Source organism: Chenopodium quinoa, unplaced genomic scaffold (genome assembly GCF_001683475.1).
Source record: "Chenopodium quinoa cultivar QQ74 unplaced genomic scaffold, ASM168347v1, whole genome shotgun sequence".
Lineage (NCBI taxonomy): Eukaryota > Viridiplantae > Streptophyta > Magnoliopsida > Caryophyllales > Amaranthaceae > Chenopodium > Chenopodium quinoa.
In genome coordinates this window covers 4,788,547-4,805,731 of record NW_018744704.1, presented here as the reverse complement: position 1 = coordinate 4,805,731, position 17,185 = coordinate 4,788,547, and the positions used below count along the sequence as shown (strand labels likewise).

Below are 17,185 nucleotides of genomic sequence, written 5' to 3'. Positions count from 1 at the left end.
TGTATCAACATGCGTTGAAATTTGCTTGTGTGTCACTTACAAAAACACAGGGAGTATATATATCATTATTTAAGTGTGTCGGGTCAAGTTGAGAATACAATTTATTAATTAAGGGTGAGTAAAGAGACATTTTATTTAAGGGAATTTGAGTATGCATAAGAAAAGAGAGAAAAATGGTAAAATTGCAAGTGGGGTTTGTGGGGTGTGAGAGAAATTTTTAAAATAGAAGGATGTTTCAATTTAAAGAATTGATACATTTATTTAAAACGGAAATATTATAGATTTTATTTTTTATTTTTATTTTATTTATTTATTTATTTATTTATTTATTGTATTTATTGAAAAACAGTCGCACACACTTTTAATGAACCAACTCCTAAATAACTGAAAAAAGTAGATTTGGGGCTATCTTATAAAGTAGTGAGAAGAGACTATTATTATTATTTCTTCGGTCTTACATAGTTAATTAGTTATACCCATATGATTTTATAGACACTCACAAATTTAGGAGAGTATACATACGGTGGATCTTTGTTGAAAAGAGCTAAATACTTCTCTTGTTCTTTAAATATTACAATATTGAGCAATGGTTTTTCAAATTGTTGCCCTGAAACGGCTCCCCAAATGCAAAGTTTGGGGGTTCATAGCATGTCATCTATAGTCCTTCTTCTTGAGGAGAGGCTACGTGTACCTGTTTATGGTACGGGGTCGCAAGTTGCGACTCGTTTTACCCGCTGTGGCCATGACACTCTCTTTTTACCAACCCTTTTGCCTCTATGGGTTTTGCATTTCAACAACAATGTTTGCTCCGTCCTTATCTCAACTGTGGTGCCTATTAAGAAGTATGATCCAAGACAAGCAGATTTGGTAACAAGTAATCGAGACTTGTCGATTAAAAAGTTTTTAAGTTTTTGCTTTTGTTTATGTTGGTTTGTAAGAGCTAGTTTGGCTCGTTTAAGTGTTTCTTAGTTTGTAATAGCTGAATTTGCTATTGGAAAAAAAAAAAAAGATATTCAAACTTAATTAAGCAGGGGGTATTGAATCTTTCTGTTAATATAGAGGCATTACCTATATGGTGTAAAGGGTAGTAGAATACTGAAATATTCACTGATTACAAGAGTTTGAAGTATATCTTTTATGTATATGGTTTTGTAGATAGAAACTCTCGCTTTCCTTTCCTCTTCTCTCCTCCTCTCTCCTAGGGTTCTCCAAATTGTTGGCCGTTTAGGCGGGAAATAGTCTATTTCTTCGGAAATTAGACTATTTTCGACCCTTTTCCCTTAATTTTCTTTAGTTTTGCAATTTAGTTTTCAATCTACATTAGCAGTGTAGATATTTGTCTGTCTCCCTATGGTAGAGTCGTTAGTTTTTGTTAGTTTTGTTGTTTGTTTTTGTTTAGGGTTTTTTTGTGTGTGTTAGGATTTATTAAAAAAGGTAATCATTTTTTGTCCTATTATCTATTTGTTGGTAAAGAGTTGTCCGAGATCGCAACGATTGTCATATCTTCAAAGGCGTTCAAGTGAATTAGATGAAAATTATTTCTACGGCTACAACAAATCGTTAGACAGTCTCTCCGAAAAAGTTGTATATTCGAACGATGTGTGCGAGAGATGTACCACAGTGCAAGATCTATTCAACGATCGTAGCTTTGATAAAGAAAACCTTTATTTGGTTCAAATTTATGTATTTGTTGATTTAGATTTCAATTGTAGATGTCGTATGACTTTTGATTAATGAATTGATTTATTAAAAAAAAAAAGTATATTTATGCAAAATGACTTAAAAATGCATCTTAAAGGATATGGTTGAAATTAAATTAAGGACTACAACTTAGATATCAAGTATCCAACTTATTAAAGTTAATAAAGCCTAGTCCATAAATCGAGTCTAAATCTAACTTATTGAAACCTTTGGGCTAATCAATTATTACATAATTCATTATCTAATTGATGAGGCCCAAATCCTAAGCAACACTTCTTCCCCAATTTACTACATACTGATTAGTTTTTTTTGTCAAATTTTCTTTATTTGATCATTAGTTGTTAAAACTTTTTATTTTGTTTTCATTTTATTTATTATTTAATTTATTTTTGTAAATGTTTAGCGGTGAGTTGGTGACACATCAAATTTTTTATAGTAGAATTAAAACTTAAAATTATTATTTTTGGAGTAAATTTATTTAATCCCTCCGTGTTTTAATAAGTGTTATACTTTGACCGGCACATAGTGGAGGGATGCAAACTTGTCAATTCAATTATTAATGGCACACTAGTGTTTAACCCAGGCGATATCCGAGTTTATACGTTAAATATTTTTGTATGATAATTTTGATGTATTATAATATAATCTAAAATACTTTTATTATAGATTTAGTTGAAGAAAATAATTTGTATAAAAACAGTACTCATGGTCTACATCAACTATTTTTAAGAAGAGTAAATAAGCAAAAGTATTACATAGCAAAGATGTTATGGCTTCAGGTATAAATATTTCACTTTATAATCAAGTTGCATTGCCCACTTCGCCCAATTTTGTTTATAAGTAAAACCCTAAGCTTTCCCTCTCCTTTTTCCCTCCTCTCACTCACAGTTTCCCCCTCCCCTTTTCTTGTGTTTTGCGCCGGCCACTACTGTGGTAATATAAAAGGGTCTAGAATAAATAGTTAACAAAATGAACAAGAGAAGAGATAATAATCCTCAAAGAAATTTCGGTGTGTCATGATAATAATCACTGACTTGAAAACGAAATCCGGCGCAACCAGGATGCACAATTGTATTCACTGGTACATTCCCTATGGTTACACACACCACTCCCACACAAAGACACTTTTGGGTGGGAGGTTGGAGACTAGTAAACTTATGCCCAAATAGAGAATTGTGTTTAGCTCAATGTGTTTGATGATTATTATAATCTGATTTTCGAATCATGAAAATATATAATGAAAAATGTGATAATCAAGAGTTGAAGAATCCAAAGGGACAAAGCTTTTAATCAGAAATAAAAGTGAGTAAAAAACCCCTAAAAACATCCCATTAATTATAGGTGTTAAGGGGAAGTTACAAAGGAAGGGGAAGTGAAAGAGTCGTTGGTAATCTGACGAGTTTCCGCCCGGTCGGGCGAGATTCACCCGATTGGGCGAAAGTGATATGTAATCTCAACTTTGCTCTCGCGCCCGGCATGGCAAGCAAATGACGAAAATCAACTTTACCTCGCGCCCGATTAGGCGGTAACTGCCCGGCCGGGCGCCCGGACGTATCAAAAAACACTTGTTATTGCGCCTGATCGGGCGAGCGGTCAGCTACATTTCCTCTCTTTACTCCAACAACACTACCACCACCACTGGTGGAGCGCTAGCACTAACGGGGCATCAGCTCGCTGCAGCCAGTTGTTTGACTCGTTTCTCCACTTTTCCCTCTACCTCCTACACACATGTGGGTATTAAAGAAAAAAAATCATCTTCCTCTCGTTTTAATTATATTTCATATTTCGATAGCTATTTAATAACATGTTTAATTACGTTTTAAATGGTTTTGACTAGACTAATCATATTATAATTTTTAATTAGATTGTTATTTTATTGAAAAGCCCAAAATTTTGAACCCTCGGTTGTGATTTTAATGTGTTTTTGCTTAGGGATTGATAATAAGATTATGTAGTATGGAGTACTGAAATTGAGTACTTTACACCAAAAATCAGATTGTTTATTCTTTTATTATTACTAGAATTTTGTATAGAGCACTATATTTATAAATATAATCAGTGGGGATTGGTTACCTTAAATTATAAACGGAATTAATTAAAGGACTATATGTAATTTTATATTATATTTAAGTGGTTTTAAGTAGTATATAGGATGCCTCAAAAAAGAAAAAAAAAAGTAGTATATAAGAGACTATATGTATGCTGCTGTAGAAGGAACGAGCTATTAACCTTGTTCCGGTTGTTGTTGAAAACAGTGACAAAATGGTCTTGAGACCTGTTGGTGTTTATAGTACAATTGCGGGTGCATCGAGTGTAGAGGGAGTGAAAGTGGGGAATGAGAAGGAGATGACTGGGGTGAGTTTGAATGAAAAGGAGGTGGGGAGGGGGGGGGGGGGGGGAATGGAGAAGATGGGCTAGATCGAGTGAAGGTGGGGATGGGGAGGTGGCTATGGACGTATCGGAGGGTCGATATAAGATTACAGAGAATAAAAAAAGAAGGGGGGATACTATGAGGGAGGGTGATATGTGTAGTAAGGAGGAGGGGTGTGAGAAGAAGCTTAAATCTGTAGCTTAAAGTGGTGATTTGTCATCAAACTTTTCTTAAGTAGAGGGCTTTGGGGGTATCCAAGCCCTCAAATAACAATGAAAATCATAAGTTGGAATGTCCACGAAATTGGCAATCTGTGGACTGTAAAAGCTCTCCAAAATTTGTGTTGGAGAGAAAGGCCAAATGTTGTCTTCGTAATGGAGACGATGATTGATGAAAAAAGATTGTCAATTGTGAAGAAAAAAAGTGGTTTTGTTGACGGTGTTTGCCTTAGTAGTGTGGAGAAGTCAGGTGGTATGGGAATTGTTGAGTTTCGTAGTGTCCAACACTACGCGGAATGAAACCATCCCAAAATCCGCACACAAATTAAAGTAACTAAACATACATATTAATTAACAATCACATAATTAATTAACAAAGAGAGAGAGAAAGACGATCATACTCTCGATTCGTGCTTCGCTCCTTTTAGAGCTCGAACTTGAAAGCGTAGAGCTTCGTAAATGCGCAAGCCTCCAACGACTCTCACCCTCGAGACCCGACCCGAACGACCCCTACCCCGAAGCTTAGTCGGGGCTAGACCAAAAGAACTTAGAGTATTAGAACAAAGGTTTTTCTCTTCTTGGAGATCCCTTAAAGTTCACAACTCAAGTGTCCCTTCCCAATGCCAAATTATTGGTATTTATAGGGAAGGGAGCCCTTAAATTCCAATCTCTCACCAATGTGGGAGAGTTGGTAAAAATAGGGGTGTTAAAAAAACTTCGACCCGGTTGTCCCGTCCCGAATTCCCGATGACCCGCAAAAAACTCAACGGGAAATTTTCAAAATTTTCTGTTTTTTTCGGGTCAGGTACCCGTCCCGGTAAGCACTTTCATGGGCCGGGACATGGGACAAGCTTTGCAATTATCGTGTACCCAGATACCCATTTAAAAAAAAAAAAATTTAACATTGCTAGTGCCAGCCCAGCCCACTTACTAAACCTAGGGTTCCAAACTTCCAATAACTCCCAAAAAGAAAAAACACGCAGCTCTTCTTCTTCTCTATCGCGCCTCATCCCTAATTCCCTACAGCTCTAGTGCTCTACATCTCCTCAAACTTCCATCGATTTCGTCAAAAATCAATCAAATTCGACTCGATTCATCCTCAAACTTCAGGTTAGTTTAATATGTACTATTTTTATGGTATTTTTGAAGTTTTTTCATGGTATTTAGTTTAGTTAATATTAATCTAATTATTTTGTTTAACATCAATTGCTAGATCTAAATCATTTCGTGGTCCTGTTCATTTTCTTCTCACCACCTCAGGTTAGTTTGTTGTAATTTTTCTTCATTATAATTTGTTGTGTTGTTGATTATGGATGGTGGAGTCGGTGTTCTTTGGGTTAGGAATTTGATGGGTTATTGCGTATGTGTAATATCTTGTGTTCTTGAAATTCTGTTATGGGGTTTGTGATTGTTAAATGTGTGTGCTTAGATCTAGTCTTCTGTTACATTATGGAGTGGGCAGAGGGCAACGAATTTGGTATGTCCGAATTTGGTGTGTATATATATCAATATATGGTCTGATAGAGCCATGAATTGATGGGTTACCTGTGTTCTTGAAATTCTGATGGCAACTTGCTCTGGCTTCCTCTACGCATTTGAAATCAGATTGCTTACTTTTCATAATCTTTAAACTACTTGCCTTCAAATCTCTGCTGGATTATTGATTTATTCTGTTCTTTTTTATTCTGTTTTCATTTTTGTTATTCTGTTTTCATTTTTTTACTTGTTTTATTTATATTATTCTGTTTTTGTATTCTGTTTTATAATAATTTATATCATATGAATATATGATTAGTTGATTACTTAATACTTAATCATACTGTTTTCTTTTTTTAACCAGAAAATGTCAACATTTGATGATGATTCTGATGACTTGATGGAGACAAATTCAAGTCAAGTTGTTGAAGCACAAGATTCTGATGAGGCAGAGGTTTTGGAGAAGGCTCCAAAAATATGGCCTAAGAAGAAAAGAGCGGGGAAGAAACCAAAAGCTGAAAAAGAAGGAGGTAAAAGGAAAAAACCCTCTAATGCTTGGGAACACTTTAAAGTAATTAAAACTGACCCAAACCATGCTAAATGTCTTTATTGTGGGGCAATAATTGGTTGTGATCCAAAGAATGGAACTAATGGCATGAATCGACACACTGATAGGTGTAAAAAATCTCCATTTTACAAAGATAAATCTCAAACTATCTTAGATTTTGAGTCTAGGACAAAGATTAATACTGATGGGAGTGTCCAAACTGTTAATGTTCCTAAATTGTGGAGATTTAATCATGATAAGATTAGAAAAGCACTTGCTAAGATGTTAATTGTAGATGAGTTGCCTTTTGCTTTTGTTGAACGTGAAGGTTTTCGTTAGTTTTGTAAAGTCACTGTTCCTGAATTTGTTTCTCCTTCGCGTGCTAGCATTACAAGGGATTGTTATGGTCTTTTTATTGATCAAAGGAAAAAGTTAAAGAAATATTTCAACAATGTGTCTTCTAGAGTATGTCTTACTATAGATACATGGACTTCGGGTCAAAACTTGTCATATATGTGTCTTACTGCTCATTTCATTGATGATGATTGGAAATTGCATAAAAGAATCATTAACTTTTGTCCTGTTGCCGGTCATTCTGGGGAGCTTATTGGTAAATCTGTTGAAAAATGTTTGTTAGAATGGAATTTGAAGAGGGTTATGACTGTAATAGTTGACAATGCTAGCTAAAATGATTTGGCTATAAAATACTTGAAAAAAATCTTTAATCTTTGGGATGGGTGTGTGTTGAATTCTGAGTTTTTGCATATGAGATGTGTTGCACACATTTTGAATTTGGTTGTTAAAGATGGCTTGAAAGATGTGAATGTTTCTGTTTTAAAAGTCCGAGCTGCCGTGAAATATGTGAGGTCTTCTCCTTCTAGGCTTCAGAAGTTCAAGTCTTGTGTTGAAGAAGAGAATATCACTTATAAAGGTCTTGTTTGTTTAGATATTGAAACATGATGGAATTCAACCTATTTGATGCTTAAGATTGCTTTAGTGTTTAGGAAAGCGTTTAAGAATATGAAAACATAGTTCTCTCCGTACACTAAAGAGCTTATGAAGCAACCCATGGGGGGTGCTCCCGATGATGAGGATTGGAATAAAATTCAAAGTTTCTTGCCTTTTCTTGAAATTTTTTATAATGCTACTTTGAAATTGCCCGGATCCCGTTATGTGACAGAAAATACTTTTGTGGAAGAGATTTATGATATTGGGTACACCATTTATGACTATGCTAGTGATCCGAATGATGATGTTAAGAATATGGCAATAAAAATCAAATTGAAATTTGACAAGTATTGGGCAAATGCTCATAATATTAATATCTTGATGTTCATTGCATTGATTCTTGATCCAAGGAATAAGATGAAGTATACAGAGCATATTGTGCGTAATTCTTATGATGTTAGCAATTCTTATATTTTGTGTCAACGTATTCAAGATACATTAAATTCATTATATGATTGTTATGCACAAAAGGTGGAGTCATCTTCTACCAATATTGCCTCTACAAGTCAAAGTGAAATGGGTGGGAAAGAACAAAAAAAGGGTTCTAACAATGTATCTCGATTGAGGGATAGTTTTGTAAGGGAGATTGGGAATGATTCATCTTCCAAAGGAATGACCGAATTAGAAAAGTATTTAGGGGATAAACTAGAGCCTAGTGATGAGGATTTGATATTTTGGCATGGTGGAGTGCACAAGGAAAAACATATCCAATACTTATGACTATGGCTCGTGATATTCTTGCTATTCCGGTTTCTTCCGTTGCTTCGGAGTCCGCTTTTAGCACGGGAGGATGTGTTCTAGATTCCTTTCGCACTTCTTTGAGCACAAAAATGGTAGAAAGTCTTGTTTGTGGCCAAGATTGGATGCGTAGTTCCAATGTCCCTATTACTATAGAGGAAAACTTGCTTGAATTAGAAAATATGGAAGAAGAAGGAGATTTTATAACTTTATATACTTCGTATTACTTTATTTCACTACTTTACTATATATAATATATGTGATATGTGATCATTTTATTGCCTTATTTGTGTTTTGTAAGAATGAAAGACTTGGTTTTGGAGCAACCGACGATTGTTATTGATGAGACAATGGAAATTTCGAATCTCACAAGTGATTGAATGTTATGTAACATAAGTTGTTAATTGTTATGTAACATAGGTTGTTAATTGTTGACTTAAACTTAGACATATGATTCCCTCTTGTTGTAATCTGTATTAACAGAAATCTTTTGAGACTTTATGGCGAGACATGTTCTGCTCTCCTTTGGTGTTTACTTGTTGTTTTCCTTGGTGTTTACAAATTACAGCAGGTGCTTTGCATTTGCAGGTTATACAGCAGGTGTTTTATTGTTAACTGTTGAGTAAAAACAGCAGGTTTTTTTTTTTTTAAAAAAAAAAACAGCAGTTTTTTTTTTAAAAATTACAACAGTTTTTTTTTTTTAAAAAAAAACAACAGGTTTATTATTGTATATGTAGCAGAATTTTTGTACAAAATTACAGCAGTTTTAGGTACAAATTTATCTAAAAAAAAGTAAATAAAATTCGGGTACCCGTGTCCCGTCTCGGATAATTCAGGTACACGAATACCGGGTACCCGAATTATCCGGGACGGGACACGGGCCGACTTATCAACTACTCAAAGATCCGGGTACCCGGATTTTCAGGTACCCGAATATCCAGGTACCCAGGATATGAACACCCCTAGGTAAAAATGTATTTATTCAATTTAATTTAATTCAAAAATCAAATTAAAAGAAAATGAATCAACAAAAAATAAGTGTCAAATGGAAAGCAAGGGGTTAGGTGAGGACCACAAGGGTGGGAGGGGGACCACCCTCCCCTTGCTCCCCAAGAAACCCACACAAAACCGGCTACCCAAGCACAATCTAATGCACGCGTGCCAGCTGCTGTTGCCAGCCTTGGGCGTCAAGGCTGACTAGCTGGCGGCCTGACCCCTTGGCTAGGCCTGCTAGCTGGGCGCTATGCGTGCACGCAGCCCAGCATACAAGCACGCACAGCCCGCACGTATTGCGTACTACTGCTGATGCAGCGATGCTTGTACTAGGTGCAGCCGAGCACTACGCTACATCGCACGCAAGGTCTTTGCAGCAGCCCGCATATTTCTCACACAGAACAAGCAGGCCACGCACGCTATGCGGGCTGCTGCTACTGTTGCGTTGCTTATGCTAGGTGACGAGGGTTAAAATGGTCGCTACAATCTAACTCTCAATCAAACAATACTTATAGGAACACCCTATAACCAAGTACAATGGCAAATAAAGGTTCGGTCCACGAGGAACGAGAGTAATTGCAAATCAATCTTAAAACTAAGCTAGTTCGAAATCAATGGAAAATGGTGTTCTAAAATACTACTAATAAGATGGAATAAATCAATAAACTAAGACACTAGGGAGAACGGGAATCCGCCTAACCATTGGTAACTAAGCAACAAGGAATCACAGAGACAAACGGGATATGCAAAGACTATAAGTCTGATCAATATCATGTGATAGGAAGACAACGGGCAATACTAAGCTTGGATTTCTCATGCACTTAACATTACTCGATACATAATCAAACCACATTCAATAATGAAATACTTAATTCACAATCTCTTGTTCAAATCAAGAATATCATGCAATCAAATTCAAGATTCTAGGTTAGCTACTCCTATTATAATGAATTAACATGCAATCGCATATAATCAATTTAATCACAATCCGTTTATCAAAATCAATCCTCAATTACATAGATTACCTAGGCCGGGTTTCATCCCAAAACCCTAGCTAGGAGACTACTCACACATATTCATAATCAAAGCAATAATGAATTCCAAAAGCATAATAGATATAAACATGAATTCTGATTAAGGAATAATAAAGCTTGATTAATAAACAAGAATGAATAATACCAATTGTATTGATGCGAATCAATGGAAAAGTTCAGAACTTTGATATCCGTCGTCAATGAATAATACAAAGAATCTTCGCAAATCTTGCTTCAAATCAATCCAAGAAAACTAAAATCTCTAGAAATATCTCTAAGAAAACTAATGAATCTCTAATACTAAGAACGTTCTCCAATAACTCTCTACAAAGGCTCTCAAAACTATCTCTAAAACTGTCTGCGGAATCCTCTTAAAGTTGGGCCTTATATACGTCTTCTAATGCGGAGAAGTCAAGCGCGCAGTTAACCCTAGATCAGCACGGCCGTGCTGTATTTGGCACGGCCGTGCTAGCTTGTCAGTAAGTAAACCGGATTTCTTCTTCAAATTGGCACGTCTATTTGCACGGCCGTGCAGCTTCCTGGCACGGCCGTGCTAAAAATGACACGGCCGTGCTGAATATGCTCTAGCATGGGGCTCATACTGAAGCTGACACGGGCACGGGCAACATCTGGCACGGCCGTGCTAATGGCCTGCACGGCCATGCGGGTGCGTGGATACTGACACGGCCGTGCTATTGGCTTGCACGGCCGTGCTGCCTTGCCTGGGGTTGCTTGCTTATAGGCCAACACGGGTGTGCCTATGGTAACACGGCCGTGCTGCCTGTGCTATGTAATCAATGCACGACACTTGAACTTCCTTAACTCCTCGGACTCCGGTCAAGGATAGCTCGGTTACGCATCAAGGGCTCGGGATCCGATTAAACTCGGTTGATATTACCTGAAAACACATCAAAAACAAACCGAAAACCCGTGAAGCACGTAATATGGGGAACGTAAGCATAACAAGGTAATAATCGGCCAAAGCGGCCCCAAATACATCCAAAATCATCCTAAAATATGCTCTAAAGCGCGCCCTAAAGTGCGCTTGTCAAAACCCCCCAAGCTACACTTTTGCTAGTCCTCGAGCAAAAACCAAGGGAAACACACACAAGATCAAATAAACTATGCCATTGCGAACAAATCAAATTAAGCACGGAATGAAATCAATGGATCCTACTTAGAACAACCATGCACGGAAGGAAAACTCACTCAAACAAGCAACGAGACACACAATCCAAGATATCGTTGATCAAATGCGAACAAGACCTAAACCAAGCATAGAGAACAAAGAAATCATGCTTCCCTCTAAACCCGACCAAACCGGCCACGTCCTCCCCTTTTGCTTCAAATCACCACCCTAATTGGCCCCTCGTGATTCCTCGAAGGAACCGGAAGAAGTGATGTTTTGAGGAAATAACAAAGGTATCCCGACATCTCGATTACGCATAATCTTTCCATAGGGTTGAAAGGTATCTCCCTCCACCGTTTGAGAACCGAACACCTCTAAAGTCTAAGGGTCTTAAAAGGGTTGTAATGTATTGGAAATGGGTAAGGTAGGTGAAAACAATTTAAAAAAAGTGGGGTTAATTCCTAAATGAAGCGCAAGAATCACAATTCTAAAAAAACAATAGTTCAAAAGATGTAATTCACTTTCCAAAATCTCATTGATTCGCATTCTTACACATCCCAAATTATCCATATAATACACACTCAAATGACCTCTTTCAAACTTCTAAACTTTATTTATGTGTCCTTGCCTTTTTCACAATTCGGACGGCTTTTCTCTTCTTCTTTTTTTTTTTCTTTTTTTTTATTGATGGCAAAATGACTTTCACATTACATATTTACAATTAGGCTCACTTTCACACCTGCTCAAACCAACTATCAAACTTTATTTCTTGATTAGTAAACAATAAGCTCAACAAACCTATCTAGGTAAACGCTTCACAACTAAGGGTTGGTAAAACATTGGCCATCGGGTTTGTAACACGGTTAACCAAGAATGGAATTAAAGCTCAACATGGTTAGCAAGTAAGATGATGTAAAAAGAAAATCAATTTGTAACAAAACAAAAGGAACAAAATAAGAAAAATGAAAAAGGTGCCCTCTTCCTCCCTTAAAAGTGTCAAGTCGGTCTCGGGAGCTACTAGTCAACACAAAGATCGAAAAATGCGTAATCAAGGATCCAAATATGCCACTCAACAAGAATGATGAAGGCTAGAACAAATAAACCTCATGGGATCTAACAAATAAAGCAACTACCAATCAAGGGGGTCAAATCCACAACCGGGAAGCGACTCCATCTTACCACAGCCCAAAGGCATAGAGTTTCACATGACAAAAGTGTTCTATTTCTACCCTTCGCCTAGACTCGTCCACATTGATCAACAATAGACTCGAACTGTGTATTCATCACTGGCTTAAGTGGAAATAGACATTCCATACACATTCATTCACATTTCGAATCCAACATGAACAATATTCCAAAATTTTGCAATTAGACAAGTTTATTATGATCCAAAAACATAGGAAAAGACTACGAGGCATATCATATAAGCTAAACCACACATCCTCATAGCAGAAGCTTTTCCTATCTAACACAAACATATGTACAACTAAGCCAACTGAATAAGTTGAAAGGCACATAACGAGGCATAAAAATCACATAAAATCCCAATCGACAAACAAGTGATCGAATGATATCAACATTAACGATCCCAGGTTCCTTAGAACCGATCAAACATCCTCGAACCATTCAACTTCTTCCTAAACTAAACTATCCTAAGCACACAAAAAAGAAAAGATCTCACCAAATTTGCTTCCCGGGAGCTCCAATTAACGGCCATAGCATCGTTCTTCAAACTCATGCCGCGTCTCGAATGTTCCCAATCTGCGAAAAGGAAAGACATACTAGCAAACAAGTTAAGGTTAGTCTAGGAAAGCAGTAAATCTTTTTTTTTTTTTGGAATGAATACAAGTAAGACCCCCCCAAGCTAGAATCAAACATTGTCCTCAATGTTTATACATCAAGGACTTACAATAGTAAGGAGAGGGAGGTAACTAAAGGGAAAGTGAAAGGGATCACGAGCTAGGCCCGCCCGGGCCATAAGGGAAACGGGAGGCCATATCATCAACACTCCTCTTCAGGTCTCTGAAGGCGGAGGTCATATCCTCGTTCGACCGGCGCAAATCCGCTACCTCGAGCTTCAAATCTTCCATTCCTTGGCGGAGCCAGGCGAAGTCTTGCGCCGGGATTTGCTGGGCCGCATCCGGGCCACCCTCCTCGTCATCATCATCAGCATCGTCACCTCCTTGGCCCCCGTGGGCCTGCTCATCCCCCTGGCGAGGCTGGGGATTGCGGTCTACATACTCCGTGCCTCCGTCCTCATGCCAGGCGAAGTCAGGGTCGAAGATCCAGTTGTCTTTGTTGTAAACCACCGTCCTCTCCGGATCGGGCAAGTAGGCGTATGGCTTGCCTGCTACGAGCCACAAATAGCAATCCGGCTGGGATGTCCCTTCAAGCCACCAAGCCATTGCATGGCTCTCAAGGTGCGCATATCAAGCCTCGTAGTGCCTGGGATAGCCTGCAATTCAGAAAAATCAATCCCATTATATTGCGCAAGAATGGTGATCATGCCACCGATAGTAATATCACCCCTACCCCGGGCTACATCGTCGAGGTGGTCTAGTAACCACGCTCCCATGTCTAGACGCCCGTCCCCACGGGTGAGGTGCCAAATAAACTGTAACTCCCTAATGGAGACTACACCCGAACTATCTCCTCTAGCAAAGATAGTAGAGGAGAAGGTCCTGTGGGACAACCGAAAGGCGGGATTGACGATGGAAGTCACCTTATCCCTACGGGGATCTCTATCCATTTTCCCCGTGATTTGCCGCCAAAATAACCCGGAGTTGTAGTGTTTTGAGTGGCCATCCTTAGGACCATATTTCAGGTCGGATGTCCACCCAAAGGCGGCATTAACTTGGGCCATCGACATTTGAATGGTGCCCGAGTTCATTAGTTGAAAGAACAAGTACCGGGGTGAGTTATTCTCATCCCGATGCACGTACAAAGAAGACAAAAATTCGAGGGTAAGCCTCTTGTAAGTGAGAGCATGCATGGTAAGGAAAGAATCAAAGTTGGTAAATGAAAATAGTTGAACCATGTCGCTTTCGATCCCTAGAGCCCTAGCGGCTAAAGGGTCGTAGAACTTGGTAGGCCGGATCGGTCGGTGGGATAATCCTACAAATTTGTCCAAAAAGGACGGGTTATTAAAAAAATACCCATGGTGTCCACCGTGGGTGGAACCATGGATGAGGATGCATCGTCCCGACCCGGTCTCCTAGTCGATGTCTTTGTTCTAGGCATGTTTGATTCAAGAAATTAAGCACAATATACCAATTAACAAGCAAGAAACTATCCTAGAATGCAATGTACTACCCTAACACTACTAGTTCACCCAAACTTTCAACAATAAAGCACAATTCAACAACAAATATTCAATAAAACGAATGAAATTGGACAAAAATTGCGAAAATCAATGAGTTTAAGAACGAATTCACCGAGGACTCCACGAAGTGGAGTTGTGGCGAGCTCAAAGAGGGCCGAATTTTGCGTCCAATCACTTGAAAAATGCTCCAATGCAAGGAGGGTGCCGAGATCTTGAAAGAAGAATATGGGGAATTAGGGTTTGATTTGAGGAATTGAGGGAGGAGGTTGGGGGTTTGGGTTAGTTTAGAGAGAAAAAGGGTAGGAAAGAGTGTTAGAGAGTTGGGGAATAATGAGAGAGTTTGAGTGAAATCGTGTTTAAAAAAACACGAAAAACTATCCGGAACCCGCGCTGCACGGCCGTGCTATAACTGGCACGGCCGTGCTGAGGTTTGGCACGGTCGTGTTGGCTTGGCAGGCTTTTTGCGAAATTGAATTTCAGATGGCACGGCCGTGCTATTACTTGACACGGCCGTGCTGAAAATGGCACGGCCGTGCTAGAATGTCAGTAGGCTTTTGAGGTTTGGCACGGCCGTGCAGATTTTGGCACGGCCGTGCTGGATTCTGGCACGGCCGTGCTGTCTGATGGCACGGCCGTGCTGTCTGCAGGTTTTCTTTTCCTTCAAGGCATGCATCACTCTCTTCATTCCGACTTCTAACCAATCTTCTACCTGCACAAAAACACACAAGAGCACACAAAACTCACACAAATTAGGAGCTAAACCAAACAAAACAAAAGAAACTACTCTAGTAAAAGCAAGAAAATCGGGTTGCCTCCCGGAAGCGCTAAGTTTAACGTCGATAGCTTGACGTGGTCACATTCAACTCTTGTGACCGCATTCGAACACATCTATCACACCAACATGGGCTCCCTCATAGTATGTCTTCAACCTTTGCCCATTAACCACGAAGGATTGCAACCCACTAGAATCATAAAGCTCAACCGCACCGGAAGGGAAAACATCTTTGACAGTGAATGGACCCCTCCATCTTGACATCAACTTACCGAGGAAGAGCTTCATCCTAGAGTTATATAAGAGGACTTTGTCACCAACATTGAACACCTTCCGCTCTATCTTCCGGTCATGGAACTCCTTAGATCGGGACTTGTATAGGTTCGCACTGTCATATGCGTCCATCTGAAGCTCCTCCAATTCATGAAGGTCCAACATCCGTTGCTCTCCCGCGCTTGCTAGATCAAAATTTATCTTCTTGATAGCCCATTGAGCGCGGTGCTCTAGTTCGACCGGGAGGTGACATGCTTTCCCGTAGACCAAGCGGTATGGGGTTGTACCTATTGGGGTCTTGAAAGCAGTCCGGTATGCCCAAAGTGCATCATCAAGCTTATCGGACCAATCTTTCCTATTCTTCGCCACTGTCTTCTCAAGGATGGACTTTATCTGCCGATTGGAGACTTCCTCTTGCCCACTAGATTGAGGGTGATAGGTTGTCCCGAACCTTTGATGTACTCCATTCTTTCGAAGCATCCTTTGAAAGGCCCCATGCACAAAGTGTGACCCGTTGTCACTTATGACCGCCCTAGGAATCCCGAACCTTGGAAATATAATCTTCTTGAAGAGTTTCACCACCACCTTGTGATCATTTGTAGGGGAGGCAATTGCTTCCACCCACTTAGACACGTAATCCACAACCACAAGTATGTATTGTTTCCCACGGGAGGAAGGGAAGGGTCCCATAAAGTCAATGCCCCACACATCAAAGATCTCAAGTTCAAGTATGGGTTTTTGAGGCATTTCATTCTTCTTGGAAATGTTTCCACTCCGTTGGCAAGCATCGCAAGTCTTCACAAATGCCCACGCATCCCTAAAGATATGGGGCCACCATAGCCCACATTGCAAAACCTTTTGGGCTGTCTTATTAGCCCCCATGTGACCTCCGCAAGGGTTGGAGTGGCACATTTTCAGCACACTATGAACTTCTTCCTCCGGAACGCACCTTCTTAGGATACCATCTACACCTCTCTTGAACAAAATTAGATCAACCCATATGTAATGCCTTGCATCTCTCCTAATCTTCTTCCGTTGGTTCTTGGAGTAATCGGGGGGAAACTCCTCACAAGCCAAGTAGTTTACCAAATCCGCAAACCATGGTAGAATCTTCTCCTTGAGGAGGTATAAAACATCATCCTTCAACTCATCACAAATGGGCAGCCCATCATCTTCTTGTTGCTCCCTCTCCATGCGCGAAAGGTGATCCGCAACCACATTCTCGGCTCCCTTCTTGTCCCGGATCTCCACATGAAATTGTTGTAAAGAGAGGACCCATCGGAGGAGGCATGGTTTGGATTCCTTCTTCGAAATTAGGTACTTGATGGCAGAATGGTCGGTATAAACAATCGTTTTGGAACCAATGAGGTAGTCCCAAAATTTCTCAAATGCATGAACAATGGCTAGGAACTCTTCTCTGTAGTGGTGTAGTTCCTTTGTGCTTCATTTAAGGTCTTGGACATGTAATAGATCACGTGAACCCTCTTCTCAACTCGTTGCCCAAGAACACCTCCAATAGCCGTATCACTAGCATCGCACATCAACTCAAAAGGTAGATCCCACCGTGGTCCTTGCACAATCGTGCCGAAATCAAAGCTTTCTT

General features: G+C 39.4%; 1 protein-coding gene across 2 annotated transcripts; it reads left to right on the top strand.

Annotated features, from left to right (window-relative positions):
• Window positions 1–4,933: 4,933 nt before the first annotated feature.
• On the top strand, window positions 4,934–8,594 carry LOC110702944 (zinc finger BED domain-containing protein 4-like). Of its 2 annotated transcripts, XR_002507632.1 has the most exons (4): window positions 4,941–5,400; window positions 5,504–5,550; window positions 6,131–6,296; window positions 8,361–8,594. XR_002507632.1 is itself a non-coding variant. In XM_021880704.1 (3 exons), exon 3 carries the CDS (start codon window positions 6,134–6,136, stop codon window positions 6,650–6,652), a length of 519 nt encoding a protein of 172 aa, XP_021736396.1. In that variant the 5' UTR covers window positions 4,934–5,400; window positions 5,504–5,550; window positions 6,131–6,133; the 3' UTR covers window positions 6,653–6,744. The 2 variants fall into 2 exon arrangements, 1 of the variants encoding a protein (XP_021736396.1); XM_021880704.1 differs by lacking the exon at window positions 8,361–8,594 and having other exon boundaries at window positions 4,934–5,400; window positions 6,131–6,744.
• The last annotated feature ends 8,591 nt before the right edge of the window (window positions 8,595–17,185 follow it).